The sequence below is a fragment of the Pelmatolapia mariae genome, linkage group LG4 (genome assembly GCF_036321145.2).
Source record: "Pelmatolapia mariae isolate MD_Pm_ZW linkage group LG4, Pm_UMD_F_2, whole genome shotgun sequence".
Taxonomy (NCBI): Eukaryota; Metazoa; Chordata; class Actinopteri; order Cichliformes; family Cichlidae; genus Pelmatolapia; species Pelmatolapia mariae.
In genome coordinates, this window is record NC_086230.1 from 32,892,796 (window position 1) to 32,905,932 (window position 13,137).

Below are 13,137 nucleotides of genomic sequence, written 5' to 3' on the forward strand. Positions count from 1 at the left end.
GGATCCATGGATGAGTGTATTGATCAAATAGCAGGAGACGGGACAGGTGCACATTGTTAAACAGCTGCAGCAGGGGTGTCGTGCCCAGAATGTAAAGGGAGTCATTAAACACTGCACCACACTTCTCAGCCAGATGTATTTACTGCTGCAGCTTCACGTTAATGAGCTGGATCAGGAATCACTTGGAGGACCTTTGCAGCATCTCATCGATAAATGGCAGGTTGTTTTCTTTCATGTGGTTTCATAACTCACATGGTCTATATCAGAGAAAACAGAGAGTGGACAACTTTGGAAGAATGGATGCAGTTTGCAGGATGCAAAGATGAGATTTCAATACGCACTGTGGGGCAGGACGGCTGTTGCAAAAGCAATTAAAGGGCACTGATTGCGCTAATCCTCATTTTCTGTCATGTGTACTGTGTGTACTGTTACAGTGGTGGATGCTCATATTAAACAAGGCCAAATTTTCAAATAATGAGGTCAGTGTATGCACAAATAATCCCTCTAAGCCAAAGGGTCAGGTTTCAGGCTGCTCTAAACACTCGGTTTCAGATAGCTTCTTTTTTTCTTTTTTACTTGTGTCTTTGTATGTTGCCACAGATGGGGGATCTCCTTATGTGGTCATTCTTTGGCTGTGAGATGCCCCACCCACCAGCTGTTCAAGCTCTTTGTTTGCAAGGAGCAGCCAATCAGAAGAAAGCTGGGTCAAAAGGAGAGGAAGGGAGATTCCAGAGGTGCTTCTTGAAGCTTCCACCCCCTCATAAGAAAATTAAGCATTACTTTGAGTTAGAGTTGGGCGATATGGCCTAAAATCCGTATCACGGTATAATTTGAAGCATGTGGGGTAACGATATATATCGCGATATATTCTTTTCTTCTGTATAACGTATTTTACACACTATAAGGCACACTTAAAATCCTTTAATTTTCTCAAAAATCGACAGTGTGCCTTACGTATGAATTCTGGTTGTGCTTACTCACCTTGAACCGATTTTATGTGCTACACAGCGCACAGAAATCTATCCAAAAATGTTTTAGTACGACTTTGGTACGCTGTGAAGGCGCACCGCTTGATGGATTGCCAGAGCACTACGGCTGCCGTAGTCAGGACCCTCACGGAGTAATCTGGGTCCAAAACTGCGACTGCTTCAGGTCCCAAAGTCAAACGAACACTGCAGCATCACTGACAGTTACAAACTGTCTAAATTCTTTCATTTTTAATAAAATGATCAGCGTTGCTGCTTTACCAGGTGTAACAATTAAGTTTCACAACCAGGCATCCATGAAAACAGAATCTATTAAATTCAACGGAGTTAGACGTTAGCAGGAAGTTAGCTCGCTAGTTTCCACCTAAACATGATATAGCATGTTCTGACTGAGAGATTAAAACGTACTGCTCTGCTATCACTTCCAACATAAATGAAGACAGAAAACTAAACAGCAGTGACGTTTGTAGGGTTACTGAAGTTGGACTAGCTGGTATATAATGACGTCCTACGTGATTGCTAGCAAAACAGCTACGTTAGCATAACATCAGCACAGTGAAGCTGGAGGACGAACGGTAACTTTTTTTTCCACTCGATAAAAGTTATTGTGAGGGTTCCCGATGGTTAGGGACAAATGCAATCGCATGGCAGGATGCTGTAAACGGACCAAACTTCAGTCAGGAGAACAACTGAGATAATCCATCCACAAGAGTCATTAATATACTGCAACAACATGGGAATAGAGCAGCTGTGATAGAATACAGCATTAATGAATCAATGGTAGGGAAGTGGAGGAAGCGCAGTTTTTGGCTTTCCCCATATTCCAAAAGTGCTTCGTCTCTTTGCTATTACTGTCGCCCGGCATAATTTGCAGATGATTATAGCTGTGTCCCAAAACGTAGGCTGCATACTTCGGAGGATGGCCGGAAGTGCGAGGCTGTGAAATGGGACGGTCTAGTCTTCAGAGTTGCGTCACCGCTGTTTCGGTGGAGTTTAATAAACTCAGCCGTCTGCTCCTTGCTATCTAAAATGTAACAGGACACTGGTGTAAATTCTCGACCGTCTCACACTTCTGTTTAATCAGTTTTCTTTTTGACGTTTATCCAGCTGTGTGAAAATCCCAGAGGAACCCACCCGATGGATTAATAAAGCTTTATTTAATCTAATCTAAGATAATAACTTTGATCTCAGCCAAACCGATTTACTCTGGAACAAATAAAACACTGAAAAAAGTAAAACAATTACATTTTTAAGTTATTTGAGTGACTAATATATCATGTTTAACCTGAGTAGCGAAAGACAGCGGGGGTCTGAAAACGATGTCGCCGGGTCGAGTGACCATTGAAACCCCCGGCTCGCTATCGAGCGGGTGGGTAACAGACATCTCCGAAAACGTCGGAGCACTTTTGAAAATATGCGATGTCTTGATAAACCAAGCAGATATTTAAAGTTTACACGGCTACTTTCTCGCCTGAAAATATATTAAAAGTTAATTTTATGACCCAGAAAGAGTAATAAGAGTAATATTAAAACTTAGTAGCTGCCGCCATTGTTGAAAACTGGAATTGGCTGGGCCGCGCTATGAATTCTGGGATATGGTGGGCCACGAAGGACACACCCAACCCATCCTTCAAATTCGGGGAAATGAAGGACGCATTTGTCGGCCGCATTCGAAGGAGTCGACAAATTGGGACAGCCTTCGTCGGCTAGCTGTGATGTAATCGGCCTTCAAATGCGGCCTCCGGAGGATGCAGCCTACGTTTTGGGACGCAGCTACAGTTTGCAGCCGCTGCAATGCTTTCGACCAAAACAGGCGCCGTTTGATGACACCATCAAAATGCGCTATCGCGGTAGAGCGGTATAGTCAAAATCTCTACCGTTGGCCAAATTTATATCATTTCTACCGTATATCGTTTATACCGCCCACCCCTATTTTGAGTCCAACAATAAAAATCTGGACCTGGAAATGAACAAAACAGGTTCACTCCAATATGACACAAAATGATATTTTTTTTTAAAATGTGAAAATAAACTGCTGCTTTTGGTTGAGACAGTGCTGAAAAAGGTGAAGGGTTCACATGAAAACATACACTGCATTAGAAGGGGAAATAAACCACACTGTACAAGACTTCAATATGCATGACACTCTATACCAGATGTACTCACATTCTCATCACTGAGTCTGTGTATGTGTCGCCGTGTGCAGAAAATCCAATTTGCCTTATCAGCAATATTCAATTTCTGGGAGCAGATAACATGTGTATGAGCTGAACATGCAGATGTGGATGTTTGCATTATTTACCTGTTCAACTTAACAAAATGTCCAAGTGTCAGCAGTGTGGAAGCACAACAGACTAAAAATAAATAACGTTGTTGTACGATAAAGCCCCAGCAGCTATTTTTAATCAGTCTGCATTTCTCAGCTCGTTCAGTAAAGACACTGCTTCCTCTGTATGTCACCCACTAGAGGGGGATAAGCACATCCTGAATGTTTGTTAGTCAAACTCTTAACTAACTGAGGACAGAGAATACAAACACTGTCGATTGGTGGGACGATACTGCCGATTGGCACCGTTTAACTTTGAAAGTTCGGTCTCTCGTTCACTTTTTAAAATCTAATCTCTCATTAGATGTTAGATTATTCTCAGCGGTGGCCTGTTTACACAGTTCAGCTGTCAAAAGAAGAGGAAACAGGAAAGTGGCTGGTATGGGCTCCTCTGAAGCAACTTATTTAAGTCACGTTGCTTTTCCATAATCCCTTTGACAAGAACGGACTTTGGCGACAGCTTTCCAAGAGAGGCAATAAGAAATAAATAGGACAGTTGAGTGTGTGTGCTTACATTAATCCTGTAATGGGGACTAACCTCCCAAACCATCATCTCTACATGTAACCTTAAATATCTGACTTCTTGCTGAAGAAAGTTTGCAATTAACAGGGAAAAGTTCGGGTTCTTCGTGTGGGTATGGAATAACCGTTAATGTGCCATCTGTACCATATGTACACCATGCAGCGCTCCATGTTATTATACTCTATATAGGTTAAACATACTGTGGTCTACTTTACTTATTTAATCTCACAGTACAAAGACAACATGTAAAACACTGAAAAGGAAAATGTTTCCCTTTTTTTACGCAAATTTAAAGTTGGGACAAGTTATCTCACATATTTATGCAACTTGCAAGCAACGCATTAGAAACTGAGGAGCCCCATCACTGTAGTTTAGAAAGCAAAATGTTTCCCCATTATAGCTGCAGGATTTCAGCTCTTCTTTTTGCTGAATCATAACACTGCAGATGTCTTTAGTGGGCCAATCATCATTTACCACCCAAATTTATTTACTACAGAGCTATCCACAAAGTACGAGGCCACCTCCACATGTTCAGGCATGGAAACCCGATGCCATGAAGCTCCCAGCACACAGTTTGTATGCTTTTGTTAATGCCTGAAGGCGTTTTAGAACTCTTTGTCAGCCGAGCGTTGGCCATTTAAATGCACTAACACACCTCAGCACTCTGTGTCACTGACACGACTCGTTGCAGTAGTGCTATCATATTACAGTACCATGCTGAAACTCAGTGAGTTCTTCACAATGACCTGTTCATTCAGACATTTTTTTAATTATGAAAGATATGTATTATGAAAGATCTTTCAAATCAATATTACATAAGCTAATAATAAATGAACTCCATGCTGACAAAAGAACCAGCTCGTTTTCTGCTGAAATATTGAAATGTTATTAGATAACAATGGAGTACTTTCATAAGAAGCTTACATCAGATGGGCCAAACTAGCATGCAGACGTAATCAAGTATAACTGGGCAGTGACTGGTTGCACTCTGTGGGTCACCAAGTACAGTATGACTCATTCTGAATCCAGTTTGCAGCAGCGTCATGACGCAAAAGGCAACCTGTCTCTGGCTCATGGCTCAAACTACAGTATGTACCTTGTGACTGCTTCAGAGCCAAAATTGTCTCTGCTTTGTAATAAATCTAAAATCTCTACGACCAATGGATGTCCACGGTGACTTTTGATCCTCAACATCTGAGTGGAGCCTGCGGCCCTTGTATACACAGGAGCGGTTTGGGAGGATTTAGCCAAAGGACAGATGAAAATCCTCTTTCCTTTATGTATCAGTGCAGTTTAAGGATTCGGCTGGCTTTAGAGCTTTGGGGGTCGGCACCCAGCAAACGTACGGTCACAAGCTGTAATGTATCTGCATCATGAAGCTTTGAAGGCTGTTTCCTCCAGATCTGAACAGTAAATAGAAACTGAAATACGATAGCCTCCATGGATCTCAACATACAATATAAAATATAAATAAATATATTAAAATCATGTCACACAGTTACTGATGACTCCATTTTTGCTTTAATGCCATTTTTACCACCTGAGTATTCAGCCTTCATACATGCGCCTCAGCTGTTTTACGGTTTTCATTAAATATATAGGAGGTCTTCACGTATTTCTTCCATGAATGTTAATCCCAAGACATTAAGCCTAAACTTCTCTACTGCTGTCAGCTGAAACACGGCTAATGTCACTGAACAGGATGTGGAACATGCCCTCTCACAGTGGCGACTAATCAACTTCTAAAATTATTTAAATGTGCCGCCTGAGTCGAGTAGCACACGCAGGACACGTCACGAACAGCTTACCATGCATACATGATGTGTTTTCTCAGAGTCTGTGCATGCAACATGACAAAAAACCCAATTCCTTAATAAGTATTCTAGAGATGAACCGGCCTGGCTGTCATGCACTGCATGCTTGTTCTGCAGTGTTTTCCAGAGGAGCTCACAGCTCGGTCCCACACAGGATGTAGAACGGAGAGAAAAACGCACCACAGAGCTGCACCGTGCTCCGTGCACTAGCCAAATCTCTTGATAAGTTTATACACTACAATCAAGCCGCAGGCCATGACGCCTGGTAGGGATTACCAAGGGATTACAATATAGTCACCTCACTGGGATTCCATCACATGGTGGATCAGATCTCTGTGACAGGGGCCCAGTGTGCAGCACTCCCTGAGGGCCACAAACACTGCTGTGAAAGATTTGACAACGAGCCTAACTCTGTCTGACAGCTCAACACAAACCGCTGTCTGCTTACAATGTGAATGTTAAACTAACATTACAGGGTTTGACATCGCAGAGTCCCAACTATGGCATTTCTCCTGCATTACCTTCCAGAGGGCAGAAAGCACAACAATTGGAAGTAATTAAGATAGTACGGCCGAGAGTTAGTGCTTACATTGCAGTCCATTAGAGAGGCAGTGTTGCACAAGGAGCAAGGAAAGGCATTTGTGAATAAAGGTTTTTTCCTTTTGATATGTTGAAATGTATGCTAATGAACATTATTCTGACACTGTGGATGCCACATGATCGCTACAGTCAAAACTATGCATGCAGATCTGCAGCAGATTAAGTCTGAATGCCTTGGGTTGCTAAAAAAGAAATTAAGTAATAGCTTCAAAAGTAATGTCACGAGAGAAAAATTATAAATCCTCTTGTTCTCCATTTGTTGCATTAAATGCTGGACACCATCTGCTGGGTTGTACCGCAGAATCCAACAGCAGCAGGGTGGCAGCTGCCATCCTAAGACGCAACAGCCTGGCCACAGCCTCGTGCTGCACGCTGACAAACGCTAAAAATACTGCTCTGGGCTCCGTTAATGGGCTCTTACACGTCTGATTACAGCGAGCGGGCCGGCACGCTGAGCCGAGATGAAGCCAGAAGGTCATTTATATTTATCAAAACGTAAAAACACAATAAAAAGATTTTCCTGTCTAACATGTCGATCTCTTCTATCCACCCCACCAGGCAGTAGGTGACTGAGATGGGCGTTCGTCTAGGCTGCTGGAGCGACTCCCCGTGGTGGCCGGCGCTGCTGCTGCTGCTGCTATTCTGCGCCATCCCCGGCTGTTCGGGCCGGCCGTTTGGGATCCCCACTCCCTCTGTGAACGTGGCGGTGGTGTTCAGCGGCACGGCCTACCAGACGGAGATCAAGGGGCGTTTGAGCCGGGAAAACTTCATGGACCTTCCCTTGGAGGTGAACCCCATCACTGTGTTGGTCAACAACACTAACCCTCGGGCGCTGCTAACCCGCATCTGCGACACTCTCTCCACCAACCGTGTCCATGGCGTGGTGTTCGAGGACAACGTGGGCTCAGAGGCCGTGGCGCAGATCTTGGACTTCATTTCCACTCAGACGGCCGTGCCAATCGTGGGCATCAGTGGAGGCTCTGCTGTCGTCCTGCCACACAAGGTCAGCTCGTCATCAGTTACTACACCTCACACACACAAAAGCCTTTGTTTTTATTCCACCGATGCTGATCTTTCAGTTTTTCTTTTTATCCAGAATACACCAACACCACAGTACCAACTATAATAATATTTCATTACTCAAAGGAGATAGGTGCTCTATGAAATCAATTGTTGGGGTCAATCTCATTCCTGGACAAAGTTTCTGTTTTTCCTTTTTGTCTGTCAGGTATTAAGAACTCCCTACTCTTATTGAAGTTAGATAACAGCTTCATTCAGTATTTAGACATTTACTTAATCACTTCAGTCTGCAGCGTGACTCGTGGTAATTATAGTCCTTGTAGCAAAAAGAGAAATCATTTCAATCACAATTCCGCTCAAGGTGCTGATTCATTTTCTTGAGAGCAGTTAAATAATGACAAAGAAGCCATTAGAAAAAAAACAGGAATCCGAGTGCTAATTACATCAGCTTAATGAACACTGAAGGACGTATAATACGTCACTTTAAAGCGAGCAAAAAAAAGAAGAGAAAAAGAAAATCAATGGATATTAGTAATGACCAAATTACACATTTGCATTATTGTTTCACACAATCATGAGAAGAAAATGTTACTATGGCAAAGTCAAATATAAAGAATGTTACCTTTTATTTTAATAAAGGGTCAAAGAAGAATCAACACATATGGGACCTTTACTGCCTGATCTACGGCCTTCAAAGCATTCTACTGTCGCTCCAGCTGGAAGCAACTTTGGGTTCAGTGTCTTGTTCAAGTTTCAAAGCATCAACTGTGTATCATAATTCCACTCCAATATCTGAGCCACAGTCTAACGGATATGCTTCACACATAATTTTTGCATAACAAAACCCGTCATATGTCAAATGATGAAGTTGTGCTATTTGAAAACGAGTGAATAACAACACCAAAAATATCCAGACTTTCATTTGCCCCACAGATTTGCCAGCTGATTTATTGTTGGAGCACTCATGCTGCATAAATAATCAGTACAAATGATTGACATCTGCTCTGGCTGGCAAAACAATACAATACATCTGGCCATTTCCCAGTAAGATGCCCATGATAACGCTGGTATCACCACCACGCCGTCTCAGAAGCTCATTACATTGCACGAATCTGCGCAAGGGAAGGAGAAAAGGACTCGTGCATTTCTTCACTGCACTGTGGTGTCAGTGTGTGTGAATCACCATTCAGTTTTTATCTTGTAGTTATAATATTAGCTCCCTGATTAACTTTCCAGATGTGAGCCATCCTTCCTCAATGCAAGACGCTGAATTTTGGTACCCAAGTGTATCATGAGGTACTGGCTCCAAGTCAAATGGGTGAAGGAAACAGTTTATATAAGACTAACAACATCTGGCACCAGCATGCTGATAATTCTATTGCAAGAGGAACTGATATTATTTATTGTTATGTCAACATTTAGTGCAACTTCTAATTTTATTAATAAGAAAAACTAGAGCTCCAACTCTTTTGAACATTTTTGTGTAGATGTTGTATGTCGAGGTTGCGTTACATTATGTTAGTGCCACATGCTGCTACACTGAGGCGAGGTAAACTACAGGAGACAAGTTTGTGGCTCAAACGAGCATTTAAACCACATCTGAGTTGAAGCTGGATGGTTTAGCTGCAACGATCGATCTAAACGAGCACAAATACCAGCCACAGAGACCGACTATAATCCTTTCTCTGGTGACATTTCTACAAGAAACACTTTGGCGGAGCTGGGATAACATCACACGTCGACAGCCGCAGTCTGAAGCCCTGAAAAACGATTCTTATCATGCTTGGTTTCTTGAATGATGCATGCTGCACAGCTATTTATGTTTTTCCTCACACGTAAAAACTTGGCTGGGTCATTGAGGCAAACACAGCCACCCAAAATTTACACTGCAACTTTTGTTTTTGCTAGCTAGTCCCAAACCTGTCGGCTCACGTTTGCACAGCATCAGGTTGACCGTGTCGCTGTTGTGGCCGTCCTCAACGCCATTTAGCTGCTTCCCAGATGTTCTCTCAACGCACAGTCAGATGGCCTTTTAATATACTTTTTTATAATATATTAAACAAATGTTATATATTTGTGCCCGTACCACATAAAATACAATCAAAGTCTATGAGAAACGCTGTGTTTAGTTTTACTTTTCAGGTTTTTTTTTAAGGATTTAAAATGTCATTAAAGATTTATTTTAAACCACTCTATTTAAATTCTAATTAAATATTACCACACCAACAAGTTTGGTCAAAGCTGTCTAAAAAGATGTTTTGTTTGTTATTACTAGGATTAATACAAGCAGACAAATGCTCTGCACCCCTATCAGCCTGCCTCACATTCATCTTTTAGACTTTTCAAGACCTGTTTACTCCTTCAGATGAAATCTAAAACCAAACACACTGATGTGAGTGTAAAATCTAAGTTAAGGTACAATCAAGGTTTCTTAAAAGTCTTTTAAAAGTGTTAAAATGTGTTTAATAATGTGAAAAGAAAACAAAAGTGTCATTGCTGTCCTAAAGCTATTTTAAGCATTAGCGATTTCTCAGTAAACTCAAATCTTCCCATTTCATTAGTCTGAAGAGTAAGCAGCTTTTAGGCCTTTTTCTTCATCGTCATCTTCAAGGTTTCCATCAGCAAACTGCAGGCCTGCCAGGCCTAAACTGACCCCCTACCAGGCCTCAGCACAGGGGATTTTAAGATGTGTTTTTAGCCATGAGCTAAAGTAATAAGCTAAAGCTACTTTTAGAGTTAAATGTCTTTACGCAGAAAAGAGCCAAAAAGAAACTGCACAATGTAACACTCGAAAAAGAATTGGTCTCTTTATTTACAAATGATGATGATGGTCCCATGATCCTTTGCAACAATCAGATCAGTGGAAAAATGCTAATACGAAAGATGCACAAGAGGTTTTAACCATCACAGAATCTAACAGCACGAGCAGTCATCTTATGGCACTGAATTCATCTTTTCACCTACAGCATCAGCGAACTCTTTCAGTGCTTTGGATAAGAATATGGTTCTTCATTCAAAGCCCCAGATTGGCCTTTTCCATTTGACTCTTGAGGCTTTCCATAAGCAAGGAGACACTAACAAGGCTCCAGTAATTTGCATCATTCACACGGGCCTGTAGACAGCTCCCCTGTCAGCAACATCCATTTCAGAAAACATGCGGCGTGATCTCGCCCTCTGCATGGCGTCGAGGGCAATAAAAGAGATGTCATGCAGCAGTTAATGCCTCCTGCTGCTCATTTACACTTTAACCATTCAAACTTGAGGACAGAAACAGCAAATCAATCACAGTAAATTCCAGAATAAACACATGTAATAAGAAATAAGCTTTATGACAAAGACAGGCTAGTGTGAAAATGAATGATTGCTTTTCATCAGCAATTAGTTGGGACCATTAATTTATGACATTTAGTGAAGCCATTATACTTGCCTTTCAGAAGAGTAAGTGCATGCATTATTAATATGGATGGTCCCAGCTGGAAACCAACCGTAATCTTCATCTACCCACTGAGGCACCGGGTCTCTGAGTGACATGTACACATGCCTGCCCTGCCTGATGATTTGATATTTGCATGCAAATAGTTTCCCGTAGCCTTGGGTCCACTTGTACTTAATCCATACCACAAATACCAAAGATTTTGGTTATTACTAAACATTTCAAAAGCATAAAAAACATGGAGCATGCTTAGACTTTCTCAAACTTCACCTACTTCTAAGTAGAAGAACACGCGACCTTCAAACTGACCCTAATAACCGTTATGAAACAAAAAATGTTGCTGCTTCAACGCATTCAAATTTCAGGTCAGCCAGTTTGTTTGTGTGAACACTTTAAGAAACTAATAACTTGTAGAAAATTAAACCAAACCCACAAATGAAAAATGTGCTTACTGCAGAAACGAGCAATCAGGAAATCCTTCTTTAGTCTATGTTACACGTCTGTCCACTCGTATCCATCTTTGCACTGCTTCCAGGCAGATATCTGGGCAGCGCTGTTGAATCACTATCAAATGCAATCCGTAACTTTTACAGTCATCACTGAGACAAAAAAAAAAAAACTACATCCATATAATCAGTCAATTTGATTTTATAAAATTTATACATTTTTCCCAAAATAAGGTTAAAATTAATTTCGGTTAAAAGTTGTAATTCCGCTGTGCATACACACATTTTACACCATTACAGCTTCATTAATGGATAAATTCAGAGTACCGACATGACCGCTATCTCAGCTCATCCCACCAGAGAACTGAGCAAGTTCACGTTATAGATTCACCAAAGAAAAATCTTTATAATGATAACCATATAATGAGAGAATAATGAATAGATACGCCCATAAAGCACACAGGTGAAAAGGGGGGACTGGACCTACTGGGTAGAGGTTCCAGGGTAGACCCAGAACATGCTGGAGAGGTTATATCTCTCAGCTGGGCTGGGAATGCCTCGGTGTTCCCACAGATGAGCTGGAGGAGGTGCCTGCGGAGAGGGAGGTCTGGGTTTTTCAGCCTGGGCTGCTGACCAGTGGCAAACAGATTGATACTCAATTGTGCATCTATCTATAAATGACTGGCTAATGTGTTGACAGACAATAGATAAATGTAGTCATAAAAAGAATAATGTGAATGTGGCATTTTATCCCACTCTAAAGTGTACCCTCTCAGTCCGCACTGCCACGTCTCTGAAAGCCGTATTTAAATTAAAACTAATGCATGCCTCAAAGGTTAGAGATGTGGGGTAGCTGTAGCTCAGTTGATAGGAAACATTAAATCTGTCCCTGCTGACCATTTCTCAAAATATCCTCAGGCAAGGCAGTGCACCCTAAATTGTCTAAATATTCTCAAGGGATAAAATTTAACGGCTCTGAACATTAAAATCCTCCAAAAGAAGTCAAAGTAAATGATTAATAAAAGAATAACATGCAAAAATAAAGGTTTTACAGATAAAACAAAGCTGGAAGTTCAAAAAAACAACAAAAACTTTTAGAGCGACTGATATGAAATATGTCATAAAAATTATAAATTACCTGAAGGAGGAAGAAGATGATCTGTAATTGTCAGACTGTTATAGACCAAATAAAACACCAAAAAGCATTGTTTTTAGACAACAAAAGTGCCATAATTTCTGCTTTATTCAGTAGCATTTTAATATTTAATTGCTGAAAAGGTAAAAATGTGCAAACAGTTATGAACGGGCTGCACAGAGATGATTTTGGTCTAACCTTCTTTGAGTTTTCCCTTAATCAGGAATGCCATTCACCAATTGATTTATGGGGTGCTGTCAAGGGTAGTCAACAAGGCAATGGAGCTCATTCATTTTTCATACATATCACTGAAAGCACAGAGTTTGAGTCCTATGAAAGTGACAGCATGAAATTAGGTGATAAACCGATTCCTATCCTCAGGACATTTCTGTTTGTCGATTGGCAACATCAGAGCTGACGTGCTATTATACGGCTCATTTTCTATTCCTATCACAAACAGCCATTAAAAAAACTAATGCTGGGGCGAAGACTCAATTAAGAATATTGCTTTTCATGTAATTATAGTATTGGAACTCATTCAAGCTAGCAGTCGTGTCAGGATCAGATGACCAAGAGAAGCTTTAGATCAATCAGATCCCAGGAGCCTCCTCAGTGTCCAAACACTGGATAACATCAATATCAATAATCACGGCTGACACAAATCACCGACAGGTTTGGGAAGCCCGAAGAACGCGCACCAGGTAAAGCTGGTCAAACAAGGAATAAACGCATCAACTTTCAAGAGGTACAAGAACCATCAGACTCCAAAGAAAGAAAACAGAGAACAAGATTAGCAGGACTACTTGTTTTTATTTAATTTGATACACTAGAGACTTGAAATAAACCATTCCAAC

The 13,137-nt window shown here is 41.2% G+C and overlaps 1 protein-coding gene across 2 annotated transcripts in view; it reads left to right on the plus strand.

Annotated features, from left to right (window-relative positions):
- Positions 1–13,137, plus strand: part of grin2ca (glutamate receptor, ionotropic, N-methyl D-aspartate 2Ca) — a 75,341-nt gene that overhangs the window by 14,157 nt on the left and 48,047 nt on the right. For both annotated transcript variants that reach the window (XM_063472465.1, XM_063472467.1), the window contains exon 2: positions 6,808–7,252. In XM_063472465.1, coding sequence (XP_063328535.1) covers positions 6,824–7,252 — 429 coding nt within the window. In that variant the 5' untranslated portion in view covers positions 6,808–6,823. The remainder of the gene's footprint in view (positions 1–6,807; positions 7,253–13,137) is intronic.